We start from the raw sequence: 15,232 nt of genomic DNA, 5'->3' as shown, positions 1-15,232 counted from the left end.
AGGGCTAGAATATGTAAAAGTACTTATCTACACTATCTTAGGTTCATTCGGGATTTTCTCCATCCTTCCTTCTTACGAAGTTCTTGCTGCCTTGGTTCTGTTGCCACATGGGAATCACGTGCTCTCCCTGGATCGGGTGCTCGGTTTCTTTACTAAGGATTTACGTCGATACTATTCCTTACCGATGACCTGCATTCAAAATTCGCCGTGCTTTGTGGCGGTGCCATACTGGGATTTCTTGGAGATCAGCTCTTAAAGATAAGAACTGAATCACGATGACCATTTGAAGTACACGGTGAGAATACAGGAACAAACAAAAATGGGGAGGGGGGGGGGGGTTTCAATTCTGTGTTGCAGGTTTTATACGCTCCCCAAGAGTGCCACCTTTCCGAGTTTGATCTCTCCTTTCGCCCTTCTGATTTGTCCTCGACTGGGTGACTTCACTGATCCTCATACGGGGCTTTCCAATTCTGGGAATGCATGCATCTTGATGTTTTCTTAGAGGTAGCACCCACAGATGCTTACGCTGCTATTGTAGTATTGGGCGACCTTTGCCCCTTCTTACCGAATTATTGGCATTCTTTCACGTGTAGAAATTCACTGATAATTACTCTAATGTGAGCCCTTTTTGTTGACTTACAGTTACATTAAAGTATAAACACACTAACTACAATACAAACAGTTCTTATTCTAATTTGCCAGTTGTTTTTTCTTTTAAGACATAGTTAAATTGTGCCAAATGATAAGTATGCTCATTTAATGGATATCTTCCGTTAGACTCTGGAAAGGTGACCTCATTTAGAGTTAGGTCGCCCGTTTCAGATCTAACAATATCTCACATCCATTGAGCTAATTAACGATTTTTTCTCACTCGACATCACTAAGCTGTTTGAACATTGCTTCTGGTCCAATATCTTTTGATGGAATAATGGTCTTTATAACAACAGTGTGGATATTGGCTATGAGCTGTATGCCCCCCCATGGAGGTATGTAGATAATATATTCATAATTTGAAAGTGTAACTCTTCTGACTTGAAGCAGTTAATAGTAGAGTTGGAGAAAGAAGATAGCTTTCAAGCCCATCCAAACTATTCATAGCCTACTCCAGTCTTTCAAGGACAGTTCTCATTTACAAACATCAAGGTGTTTCTAGGATACTATTTTCCTGTGTCTAGCTTACATTGGTTAGATAAGCTGAAGTCTTGAACATGATGATGTAGTTCATAAAAGAGAAAAAAGGTCTGGCCTAGCTTCTACTCATCATTCTGTTGACAGAGATAAAACTGCCATGCTGTATTTAGAAAACGTTTTCACCTCAACATATTAAAGAATCCATGGCAGTTTTTCTCTTGCATCTCCCTCAGCAGAAATCAAGGATTCATCCTAAAGTGATTACTGGAAATTCCTACTGAGATCTGTTAGCACATCAGAATTTAACTTATACAACAATTACCTATAGCCTCTACAAAGAGACAGCAGACTCTTGCAATCACTGTAGTCTTATTCAATTTGTGTTGGATTGTTTCTCTTCTAACAATTTATTTATGTTTTAACATCAGCTGCTTTCTTCATTTCTTCCACTTAAAAAAAAAAAAAGTCCTGAAGAAGCCACCAGATTATATGTATAGAATTACTCTGTTTGTTCTCTTGTGTATTAATGACTGATTAAATTCCCTATTATTTATATGAATATTGTTCTGCTGAAGTTGCCACCATTCCACTTTCTTCCATGTGTTGGATTGTTTCTCTTCTAACAATTTATTTATGTTTTAACATCAGCTGCTTTCTTCATTTCTTCCACTTAAAAAAAAAAAAAGTCCTGAAGAAGCCACCAGATTATATGTATAGAATTACTCTGTTTGTTCTCTTGTGTATTAATGACTGATTAAATTCCCTATTATTTATATGAATATTGTTCTGCTGAAGTTGCCACCATTCCACTTTCTTCCATGACTAAGAACACATGCAGGCATTGGTCATTATACATCCATGTACTGTCCATTTTCAAACTAAACCATCTTCTCTCTCTCTCCCCCCTATCATTTCATCCATCTCTGCTCTTTAGAATAGCCTTCCCCTCCTGCCCTCCCTTTGTTTTCCTGAAAGGCTACACTGTTCAGCTGTTCAAGAAATATTGCAATGAATTCCTTCTTTCTTATCTTCTTGGCCCACACATGACACTGATGTACTGTTTTCTAACCTTTCTTCTGTTGGTCTGATACGTATATATAATGCTGTATATACTATGTATGTTCACATCTCACTCGGTTCTATTAAAGAAGTGGAGAAACTTTTTTCAAAAAATTCTTTCACTTCCTTAGTAGAACCTTAGGGGGGGGTCATAGACACACGTCTCATTGTTCAATTCTCCATTCTAATGTTAGTCCACATCACTCTTTTTGATATTGCCTGACATACAAGAAACTTGCTGAAAAATATTGCAGGTAAAATAATTTGGCATTTGAAGTTTTATTTGCTCCTCCATCAGAAACCAACTTAAATCTAAATGTATAGGTGGTATCCTTACCTCCCAGTACACTACCAACTTACTGCAACCTATGGACTAGAGCATCGGTTCCCAACCGATGGTATGCGTATCCCTGGGGGGGGTTATGTGCCGGGCCGTTCAGGGGTACACGAAAAATAATTGGTAATGGCAGAAAAACAAGTAAAGTAAACATTTTACATTAAGATAGGCACTGAACAAAAGTGTCAATATTTAAAAACAGCTATTTTAAAAACAAGGGGTACAATTTATAGAAATGGGTTTAAAAGGGATACATAAGTGGAAAAAGGTTCGGAACCACTGGACTAGAGGATAATTGCAACCTTCACATTTTCATTTATGCTGTAAAATTAGCAAGCTGTTGCAGCTAACATTTTGGTTAAAAAAACCCTGAAAGACTTTTGGAAAGGATACAATACCTTTGAAGCAGTCAAACATATTAACTGTTTCTAAGAAGAAAGAAAGCCAAGCCAATAACAATGGACTGCTACTGTTAGATAAAATTGTGCTCACAGTATTCTGAACAAACTAAACAAGAAGTCATTCTGCAAGTTAGAAATGGGAGTAGGATGGAACTTGAAAATGAATGCGTTGGATGTAGAAGAGTTAATTGATCCTTAGTCACTCAAACTTACAAATGAGGAACTAATTGATATGCAGAAAGAATTCAGAGAAGAGGCAGATGAAGACAGTGAAATTAATATGAACTCTCCTCCAAAGGTGTTGACAATCAAAGTTATTGCAGATTCTTTATAGATGAGTGGTTTTAAAGGCACTGCAAGATGATGACCCAAATGCTGAGAGAAGTTCTACAGTTTGCAAAGGTGGTAAAAAGTACAAGCGAAATGGGAAGTGGTTAACTTTCATCTCGAGGAACACGTTATGTTCATAAGTTTGGGACTGCCTGTATCAAGTATTCTTGAGGAGTTTGTTAGCCATAATTTTAGCAAAATGTAAGGTTCAGATAAAAATTTTGTTTTCACAGTAATTTTAAGACACATGTATAATTTCTGCTTATCCAGACTTTTAGACTGGAAGGCGTGAATTTATATACAACATATTAGATTATTTTGAAATTATTATTTCTTGTTCTGTTTCAGATGGTTTTCTATAATTATTTTATTACTATTAAACCTCCACGGAGTCAAAAGAGGTTCCACTGTTACACACAGTTTATCATACTGCACCTTAAATATGTTCACTGTCTCCATGCTCACCACACTCTCAGGCAATGCATTCCAATCACTCTCCATGCAAAAAACCTGCTCCTCATCCCCTTGTTCACACTTTCCTTATACAGTTTCCAGGGATGACCTCTTGTTCTCTCTCTCTATCTTCACCCATTCTGTGCAAAACCATTAGATGCAGAGACCTCCACTACAAGGGCAGAATGTAGCTCAGGAGAAGATATATGAGTGAATTCATTATCCTTGGAGAACCCTGTTACAACATCAGTGTGAGATCTGCTGCAGATGCCGCACAACCAAAAGTAACCAAAAGCATCATATGAAACTGCATGAAATATCACAGATGAATCTTCATGTTACCATGTATTGGATCAGGACATGAAGGGAGAGTTGATGAAGATGAGGCAAGAGATGAAGTGCATGAAAAATGAAATGAAATTACAGACATACATGGAAGAGTGGAAAGAAAGATGGCCATGATGTAACTAATGATCGGAAAGTGGCTCTCTATGAATATTATATTATTAAAGGTGTGGTGAATGAGAAGGTGCATAAAGTTGGTTTTCCTTGAAGTAGAATGAAGAGAGTGACTGAAGCATTGGACATGAGGAATAAGCGCGCAAAAGAGTTGGTGGTTGTAGTAGGGATGAATGATTTCGATGGGAAGAGGGAAAATGTCAGGTTGAATACTGGAAGATTATTAAGGAGAGTAAAAGATAACAGTGTGTTGCCAAGGCATGATAGTGATGAACTGAGGCCGCAAGTAATTATTATTATTATTACGTAACACCTTCAGGGAGTCCAAAGACTCATCGAGGGAGGGCACCTACTCTACAACTCTCCATCTCCACCACTCAATCCACCAACTATAACGAACTGCAACTACCATCATCATCTACACCAATGCCATCTACCGTCCATCACCACTAGTATTTTCCAGACAATCACATTATTATGAATGATATCTTAGCACCATTATGAAAGGAGCGCATTTTGTGAATGTGTGGGATGAATTTAAGGGATATGAAAGAGCAAAAAAGCAGAGTAGGAAGGCTTGCAAATGTAGAGGTGAATATTACGAATGAATTAAATGAGAGGGTGGAAGCACAACACAAACAGGAAGAATCAGGGTGGATGGGGAGACACTTTATATGAATGCTGGATTCAAAGGTGAATGTGTGAGTGGGCAAAAAAAGGATCAAGATGGCTTGGAATGGGAGAGTTCGGGTGTGAGGAAAGTTGTAGAATTGGTAGTAATATAGAGGAGAGGACTGGGAAGGTACTGAGGAGTCACATCGGAGAGGTGATGTTCATAGGACTTGTAGAACCAGAATTTTTTTTTTTTTCTGTTTGTTTACTAATGCCAGAAGTATATGAAATAAGGGGAATGAAACTGTCGCATTGATTAAGTTTATTTGCCCCAAAATTGTTGGTATAAGAGAGACATAATTAGATGAGGATGACATACTGACAGGAATAAAGATGAATGGATATGATATTTTTTGTGAAGACAGACAGAGAAGAATGAGAGGAGTACTGGTAGTAGATGAGTTGTGACCTTCTAAGGTGGATTTGCAAGGTGCAAATAGTTGCCATGGTTTTGAGGTGGTATGGTGTTAGGTAGAGGTGAACAGGATGAAATATTTAGTAATGTGTTGCTATAGACCTGGTAATATGGAGGGCAATGAGAAGAATATGTATAGACAAATTAGCCTGGTTAGCAAGAAAAACTACTCATTATGGGTGACTTTAATTATCATTATATAGACTTGAATCAAGAGGTTGCATCTGGAGGGCAAAGAAAATGAATTTTTTAGAGATTTTGAGAGACAGTTACCTTAAGCAGTACGTAGTAACAGAAGATACACAAGGATCAAGGGTATTTATTGGATTTGATCATCTCATCAGATGATATTATAAATGGGAGGTGTCAAATCTATTTTGCCAGTCCTTGATGTGAGGGACTGGCAAAAAGCAAAACAGCATTTCCAGGTAATGTGAGTGACACCAGGTTCAATATCTTGTATCATATTTTTGTTCAACTTGACAAGAAGTAGATAATTCAGGTGATACAGAACAAGGAACTAATATTTGGCTATCTCCGTGTGGTTCTGATTCTGTGTTAATATGGTTGGGTTTTGATTAATTAAACAGTATTAAGAATTGCCGTCATATCTGTAACTGGGATTAACATTGTATCTTGGAGCAAATTGTCAAAAGATTCTTCCTGTGATTCCTCCATTTCTATTACTGCATCTTCACTTTGTTGCAATCCGTTTACCAACACTGAACTTTAGTGGATAGGCAGTTCTTGACAGTTCTAATCTTCCTTCGCTTGTGAATGACTTTATTGGTTCATTCATTCTTGATAAAGATATAAAAAAATAAAAATAAAGATATTATATTTACAAAAATAAAAAAAAATTATATGTAACATTTTTGCTGACATTTCCCAGTTAACCTCCTTACCGGCCGATGTGGATGAAATAGTGACACTAAATTGCACTTCTTATCCATGTTATTCAATGGGTGTTAGAACTTCGTATCCGGATTTAGCTGAACATCTATAGACGTCGTGGCCGGTTGGTGGGGGGGTAAAGGAATTTAGAAGGTATAACCATAGTGAAAAAGTAATGTTTGCACTTTTCCAGGATTTATAAGTTATTGAATATTATAAGGAAAGAGTATGATAAGTATTTTGGTTGTTATGTATATGATAAGTAGAATCCACTTATTCAAAATAAATCCAATACTGCTGTAACAAAGGTGTTGTATGGCAGTGCCTTTGTCATACACATGCATATATCCAAGTACAGATGATACATACAGGACCTTAAACCATAATGCCTGGGGTGTTTCCAGTTTGTCCTTTGGTACTTGTATATATGCAGTTTCAGTTCTTATTCTGTTGGGCTGTCGAGAGAGGAGACAGTGATTATATGACTTTTCCACCTAGCTAGTTTTTTTTGCCTAGTTTTTGCAGACATCCTAAAGCTTGAGTGTTGCTGAACCAAGTGTATTTAAAATCGGTGTTCTTGTGCATTTTGTATTTGCATTAGTTTATATCAGTTTTAATGTTATAAATACATTTTGGATCATCCTTGTAGTGCTTAGCACTTACTGTAGGGTTGTAATTCATAATTTATTTGCATTTACTTTGTAATATCAAAGAAAGTTGATATAAATATTATTGACTATTAGTAATTTAGTCTGCCTTATGACATCTCAAGTCTAATAGCTGTATGATGGTCATATGTTAAGTATTTAATTAAGTTTCCTTCTTTCTTATATGAAAAAAATTAGCATAAATTTACAACCAAAATACTTGAAAATATAATAAAAGATATCATTATTCATTACTTGACCTCTAATAAAAACTCTTCTTTTTTTTTTTTAAACTAGATTGCTGCATTTCAGAAGGAACTCAATGATATCAAGCAGAATATATCAAGATGTCAAAGAGAAATTGGAACTAAAGCTGAAATGACTCACTTGAAAAATATATCAAATGTATTAACAGAATTTATAGTTGAAATGAAGGAAACAATGCAGGTCAGATATTCAGCAATAGTTCTTTAAAGATCTTTGGATATATTTTGCTAAAATGAGAATTGAATAATCTAATTTATACCAGACCAAACATTTCATTTATAAGGATATTGTTGCTTTTTTCAGCTACTGATCCCATAGTCCTGTGAAAATGCAAACAAGAAGACAAATGTCTCGTTTTTTTTTTTTTTTTTTTTTTTTTTTTTTTTTTTTTTTAAGAAAAAAGCACATCCATTTTTCTTCGTTTTTTTTTTCTTCTCATAAATTCTAAGGTAACTATGCAAGTTGTTGCAAATTAGTAAAGAGATTTTCACTATATTGCAAGTATATGGCACTTTAATCCATTCAGATAACTTTTATATAGTTTTTACAGGTGGAATTAAAATGCACACGGGAGTCAAGAATGGGAAAGCTGACTTTTTTTTTGGTAGCATGGCCAATGCGATAGACTCATTCTAATGAATTCTAGTGATGGTGATGTAAACTCTGTAACATCATTTAAAGGGTTTAGTAATTACTTATAAATTAAATTAAATTTGTTGAAAATAAGTCATGAGACCCAAACAAGCATGGTTCACAGACACTTTAAAATAAGAATTCCCTTTCCTAACAGAAAGCCATAATGCTAATGGTAGGTAGTTTCATGTGCTATTCATATAACTGAATTTTCTATTGAATATAGTTGTCATTCAGATATTACACAGCACACTGTTAAAAAGAAGCAGTTGCAGCAGAAGAGTGCAAGTCATAAGCTAACCTCTCATGACAAAGTAACAAGATGTAAATTGTGAACAGAAATGTCACTACACAAGAAGGATATTTCCCTTTCCATTAGTATCAAATATAACTATTCATTTAAATCAGTGGATTGCACATCTGCCACCGTACGAAACTTACTCTCAAAAAGATTCACATGTGCAAGAACAAAATGTGAAAGTATAGTTGTGAATGTACTGGCTCCTTTTTCATTTTGTGAGGTGGTAAGTGACTTACATGAAACAAAATATCTGTCTCTTATGGTAGATTCATCAAATCACTCCTTCTTGAAGTTGGTCTCAGTTTTGATTTTATACCTCTGAAAGGAAAGTGAAGTTGTTGAAATTCAAAAATCTTGTAGGAGAAACACCTGAGATATTAGTGGATCATATTCTGTCCATATTATAGAATATAAATTAACTGATAAGATGATAGCATTTTGTGGGCACAACTGCAACACCAACTTCCGTGTCAATAGGAGATAAAGCATGATAACTAATAATTAAGGAATTGACAGTGTACACTAGAAATATAAATTAAATAAACTTTAATATATACCTTCTGATATTTCGTGACACTTTCTCAGCCAATGGCTACCCCCCCCCCAAAAAAAAAGAATCCAAGAAATACTTAAACCAGTTATTTACCCCCCCCCCCCCTTCACAAAAAAGATTACTCTAAATCCATCACCATTCCCTACATCCGAGACATCTCGGAAAAAATCAACAAAATCTTAAAAAAACGACTTGACCACTTGTTACAGACCATATAGAAAATTGGCATCCCTTATCCGCTCCACTAAAAACCTACCTGGTGTATACCAGGTCCCTTCCAGCTGTAAATTATCCTACTTTGGCCAAACAGGCAAGACAGCAAATATCAGAATCTCAGAACACAAGGATTACATCCGATTTCACCAGTACAGCCACTCTGGGCTTGCAGACCACGCTCTGGATACTCGCCACAGAATAAGATGAAAGAAAGCCACAGTAATACACCGCAGCAAGTTCAAATATGAAAGACTATTCATGGAATCAGCCTCAGCCCTTAGAAACATGCCAAACCTCAACAAATTTGGATGCATGAGACTGCCCCAAATTTGGGAAACATTTATCAGAAGAACTTCAGCCCAAAGGCCAAGAACTACCAATATAGCCCTCCAGGGGGCACCATCAGGACTTTAGGAAAATGGTAGCTTCCTAGCTTCGGTTCTCATTTGCTGTTATGTAGTACTTGCGTGCACTTGTCTTTGTATTAAGTTCCCAAGAAGATGGCAATGTGACATTTGCCGAAATATCGGAAAGTATATATTAAAGTTTATTTAATTTATATTCCTAGTGTACGCTGTCAATTCCTTAATTATTAGTTATCATGTTTAACCAGCATATAAGCCTCTCTACAAGAAGGAGAAAACGTAATGAAAATCAACATCTTGGTAATAGGCTGTGCTGCACATATCATGCATAATGCTTTACAAATAAGTACAGATATGTTGCCAATTGATATGGAATCAATTATTAACAAAGTGTTTCAACATTTTAATGTTTTCACTATTATAGTGGAGATAGTAAAAGCCTTCAATTTTGTTGAAGTGGAATACAAGCAAGTTTTAGGAAGTGTGAAGGCAAGAGAGCTTTCCATGCTATCTGCTGTGGAAAGAATAACAGAAATGTTTGATGGCCTTAAGTCGTATTTTCTATCACAAGATGAAAGCCCCAAACTCCTGAGGGATTTTTTAATAATCCACAGACCCTTGTCTGCTTCACATTCTTTCACAGTCAACTTAAAATGTGTAATAACACTCTCAGAAAGATTAAACAAGAGGATATTTGTGGCAGTGAAGTGACACAAGAGCCTTGATAGAATAAATGCTCAATAGAATGGAGAAACTTTTTTTTTTTTTTTTTTTTTTTACACCTGCTGTCCTGGACCTCATAAAAGCAACTGATAGAGGATGATGTCATCAAAGATATTGAATTTACTGAAATTGTCAATTTTTATAATACTTCCCTAGAGTTCATGGAAAACTAGGCCAAGCTTTTTGCAGAGCTATTTGTCTTTAAATGGGTTTTATTTGTGTTCTTCAACAGTGTGTCCAAAATTGGCATTACCATACTAATAGTAATAGTTGACGATGAATTATTCACGGAAGTGAATCATATTAATAATGTACAGTTGAACTTTTGTTGTAACGAGATCACTATTGTTATGAGCAAAAAGCCATAATGATTTTAATTTACACATATTCCCATACAATTGCTCACTTTTATAACAAACATACTATACAGATATACTGTACAGATTTTGGTAACTATGCAAACATTCTTAATTGTTTGGATAGTTCTTCTTCATCATCATCATCAAATTCCTGCCATGTACCCTCAAGGGATATACAGGATATGACAGTACTACATGAAAAAATTACATCATTACTAACTTCCTATATACAATTTTCCTCCAAATCAGCCTATTACTTGTCAAGACTCCAACATTATCAGATCTTATATTTCTATCGTCTAAGGCACTTTGTACCGTATCAATCCACCTATATCTTGGTCTTCCTCTGGGTCGTTTTCCTGCCAACCTGGCAGAGAACACTTGTTTTTCTAATCTTTCCTCTTCCATTCTATTTAAGTGACCATACCACCTGAGATTAGCTCTGCTAATGCATTCCTGGATGCTGACAATGTCAAGTTCTTTCCTAATATCCTCATTTTTAATATGATATTGCCATTGATGCCATCTGTTCACGCCTCTAATCTTTCTCAGGACTCTCATATCTGCAGTCTCTAGTCTTTGGTCAAGTGTTTTACTTCTGACCCAGCTCTCCGATCCATAAGTTAAAACTGGTTTGAACACTGTCTTGTATACAGCTAATTTAGTGTTCCAACTAATTTCTCTCTTATTCCATATGAATTTATTCAATTGACTTCCCACCATACCAGCTTTGCTGATTCTGTTGTCTATTTCTATATTTAATTTACCATCTTCAGTAAAAATCGTGCCTCAGTAGCTGAAATGTTTTACTTGTTCCACAGGTTCTCCATTCGCAACACAGTTGACATTTTCAATGATTCTGCCTATTTTCATTGTCTTTGTCTTTTTATTGCTGACCTTCATACCATATCTATTACAACAGCTATTCAATTTAGTCAGAGAATCTTGCAGACTTGTAGCGGATTTATTTAGAAGTATAACATCATCCGCATAAAGCAAAGAGCTGACATTAACATCTCCAATTTTGATATCAGGTTTAATATCACTTTCCTTCATAATGTGATCCATATAGATAATGAATAACAGAGGGGATAATGTACATCCTTGTCTCACACCAGATTTAACATTAAACCATCTTCCTGTACTTCCTTCAATTCTAACTGCTGACTTACAACTCAAATAAAGACTAAGTATTGCTTGATATAATGCAATCATATTTGTTCATCCAGCTGTTAGCAGATTGTTGCTAAATATCTTTAATTAGGATGTAAAGTTTTTGTATTATGAGTTATTGACGGTGCTTTGGTTTATGAATTTAGTTCCTGAAGTAGAAAAATGTTAGAAAATTTAAGGGATAAGATATATAATGTTCAGCATGATTTGTCTAATAGTTTTAGAAATTTAACAGTTGGTGATGGAACAACTAACAGGACCCGCAATCTTGGAAGTCATAGAGGAATATCTCTGAATGCTGGAGCTGATCTGCTTCATTATTTTCAAACTAAATGGGAGGAGATTCATTCAAATGATGATGATAATGCTAAACGGGCAGAGGAGGTGGACAAATTAATAGTTGAACTGCATAAATTCTGTAATCAGCAACTTTCAATCAATCAGCAGCTCAATACACAGCTAAGCCTTCTTCCAAAATTACAGGCAAGTGTGTTTGCACTTATGGGAAAAATTGTTGAATTGGAAGGATTGTTTGGTGAAGCGGAAGACTCCCTTCTACACCTTGAAGATATTATTGAAATTCAGGAACTACAAGAAAAACAGCTGGATCACAGATTTCAATTGGCCTTGTATAAAGAAAGCAAACTAACTGAATTTGAAAAAGTGAAAGCAAAACTGGCAGAAGAACATGCATATAAAGTTCTTGACTTTGAAAGAAAACAGCAGATAGTTCTAAAGGAGCGGCAAGAAGCTTTTCGAGAAGCTTTTGAAGAAGAAATGCTGCATTATAAAACCCATGGCCGAATTGAAAGACTTTGCAGCAGTAGTAGCAGTACAGATCAACCAGTACAACTAGGAGATATAGAACTAGATGAAGATCAAACAGCTCTAGATGCATTTTTAGCTGAGGAAGCAACAGAAGATACTGTTCGCGAAGGTGCAACGGAAATATCAAGCATTGGTGAAAACACAGAGGCAACAATACAACATGAGATAAAAGAAAAAAGCCATTCCAGTAATAATACTTGAATCATGACATGCTGTGGATCATCCTTCCAGATGAAAGATCCTATCCAGTATCCACATTCCATGTAAATTAAAGTGCATGTTAAACTTGTTATTTATATATGGTTTAATAAATTTATGAAGTTTGTTGACTATAGTGTAAATTGTGAATAATTTATACTGATGAAAATAAATATTAAGGTGGTATGTAATAAAATTTTTAAAATTAAAAAAAAAAAAAAATAAATAAATAAAAAATTAAAAAAAATAAAAGAAATGAGTCAGTGTACTAGCTGTGAAATGTACGCTTTGCGGAGTGCGGTTGGTGTGTGGTTAGATGATAATAAAGGATTGAATGTGTGTAGAAAATGTAGGGAGAATGCGGAATTGAAGTGTATTTCGGATCGTGAGTGTGATATTTTTGTCAACCTTCAGAATGAAGGAAACAGGGATATGACAGGAAACGGCAAGGTTGTACATGAAAATTGTGAGAGTGTGAATGTAGAAAGTGTAAATGATAGTATAAATGGTTTCTCAGAGAACAAAAAAGATGAGATAGATGCATTGAGTGAGATCGCGTTGTTGAATAGTGCGATAGAAAGAGCAAAACAGCAGCTAGAGTGCATGAACAAAAGTAGACTGAATGAACCAACCAATAATAAAAGGTATGACAGGAAAAATAGACGTATGAATGTGAACATGAACAAAATGAAGGATAGAGTGCTGTATGGAGACTCGTTAGTACGAGGTGTGTTAGTAGAGGATTTGACAAAATCATACCAACCTGGTGCGACCATAAAGGACGTAACTGAATCTATTAGAGAGCAAAAGGAAAGGGTGAAAGAAATGATTGTTGTGGCAGATACGAATGATTTGAAAGGAGATAAAATGGAAATGATAGAAGACCTGAATGAATTGTTTGAGGTAGCAAAAGAAAAGAGTGAGAGAGTTAGAATGATTAGTCTTTTGCCACGGTATGACAGTGAAATGTTTAAAAGGAGGGCCATAATTGCAAATGACTTTATGCGTGGGTTATGTATGACGAGTGGTGTGGAATTTGTGGATGTGTGGAGTGAGTTTGATGGGCGAAAGGATCTATATAAGATGGATGGCTTGCATTTGAATGGTTACGGTGTAAGAAGACTTGAGAAAGTGTTGCTGAATGTAGTGGATGTGCAAACTCAGGGAAACTAGATTTGTTAGGGGGGGGGAGTAGAGATACAGTCCTTATGGAGGCAGTTGAATGTAAGAATGAATATAATATGCCAGAGCAAATAAGGACAACAAATCTGAGTGGGATAGTTAATATAAGGCATCAAGGTAGGGTTGGGGCTAATGGGGGTCTTAAATTCATGTACACTAATACTAGGAGTATTAGGAACAAGAAGGAAGAGTTTTTGGCCATGGTTGGCACTTCCAGACCATAGGTTATAGGTATTAGTGAAACATGGCTGACTGTAGATGATATAACTAGTGGGATTGAATGTGATGGGTATAGTGTGTTCAGGAATGACAGAGAGAATAAAATGGGGGGAGGAGTATTGTTGATGATAGCTGATGAGCTCCAGCCAAGGAGAATAGAAGTTGAATTGCAGGATAGAGAAAAGAGCACATTTGAGGCCATTTGGTGTGAGATTGTGGCTAGCAGAACTAAATATACAATTGGGTGCTGCTATAGACCAGGTGATGGAAAAGATCGTGGTGACAGTATGCACAAGCAAATAGAAGAAATGGGTGGAAGGAGGGTGATTATTATGGGAGATTTCAACTATGGTCGCATTGATCGGAGTGAGGAGAGGACACACGGAAGGAAGGAACTGGATTTTATGCGGTTATTAAGGGATAACTATCTGCGACAGCATGTAATGGAAAATACTAGGGGTCAGAGAGTGCTTGATCTAGTAATTACATCTGAGGATTTGGCTGTAACAAATATGACCACATTGCCACCAATCGGTGAGAGTGATCATAGGGTCTTAACTTGGGAGGTGGCTAAAGGTGTAGAATTTTCAATTAAGACAGGGTACATGTGGAATTATCGGGCTGGAAAGTATGACAAGCTTAGGAGTTTGATTGGTTCAGTGCCATGGCATGTACAACTGCAAGGACTAGAAGTTGATAGTGCATGGGAGGTAGTTAAGAAGTGCTTGCATGAAGCAATGGCTGACTGTATACCTAGAGTCCGAATAATAAATCAAGTAGGGGTTAAATGGATGAATAACACCATTAAGCTTGAGTTGCAAAAAAAGAAACAACTATGGAGAGAATTTAAGGAGAAGGGTGACCGGCAGGCACATGAACGGTATAAAGCACAGGCCAGAAGGGTGACGAGTGTGGTAAGAAAAGCAAAAAAGATTACGAAAGAACATTGGCCATGCAGGCTAAAGAGAATCCTAAACAGTTTTTTAGATATGTAGCAAGTAAAAGGAAAAATGTACATGGCAGATTGATTTTAAAGAATGCCGATGGTAGGGAGGTAACTGAATCAGTTGAGATAGTTGAGTAACTGAGTGAGCACTTTGCAAAAGTATATCATCCAGGTGGTGACATTGCAGAAACGAATAAACCAGTAGATTATACGGGAATTGTGGTTAATGAAGTGGAGGTGAGTAGTCTATTGCATAACCTCAATGTCAATACATCTGTGGGATTGGATGGTATACCAGCTCGTGTCGTACGAGAAGCAGCTAAAGAATTGTCAGTACCCTTGACCATTTTGTTTAATTTGAGTCTCGGGTCTGGGTTAGTCCCGAGCGGGTGGAAAGAGGGGAAAATAGTTCCACTGCATAAAGGTGGTTCCAAGACTGCTGTAGTAAATTACCGACCGATTAGCATATCA

The 15,232-nt window shown here is 36.3% G+C and overlaps 2 protein-coding genes across 8 annotated transcripts in view; both read left to right on the top strand.

Annotated features, from left to right (window-relative positions):
* LOC150104005 (uncharacterized) overlaps positions 1-15,232 on the top strand; it is a 534,288-nt gene that overhangs the window by 271,166 nt on the left and 247,890 nt on the right. For all 7 annotated transcript variants that reach the window (XM_090397243.1, XM_090397238.1, XM_090397241.1 and 4 more), the window contains one exon: positions 7,096-7,245. In XM_090397243.1, coding sequence (XP_090253369.1) covers positions 7,096-7,245 — 150 coding nt within the window. The remainder of the gene's footprint in view (positions 1-7,095; positions 7,246-15,232) is intronic.
* On the top strand, positions 11,433-12,610 carry LOC150104006 (dysbindin-like). Its single transcript, XM_090397244.1, has one exon. It carries the CDS (start codon positions 11,551-11,553, stop codon positions 12,415-12,417), a length of 867 nt encoding a protein of 288 aa, XP_090253370.1. The 5' UTR covers positions 11,433-11,550; the 3' UTR covers positions 12,418-12,610.

Source organism: Typopeltis vanoorti, chromosome 8 (assembly GCF_054136105.1).
Source record: "Typopeltis vanoorti isolate ZY-2024b chromosome 8, IOZ_Tvanoo_1.0, whole genome shotgun sequence".
NCBI classification, from domain to species: domain Eukaryota; kingdom Metazoa; phylum Arthropoda; class Arachnida; order Uropygi; family Thelyphonidae; genus Typopeltis; species Typopeltis vanoorti.
This window is presented reverse-complemented; position numbering and strand designations above follow the sequence as displayed.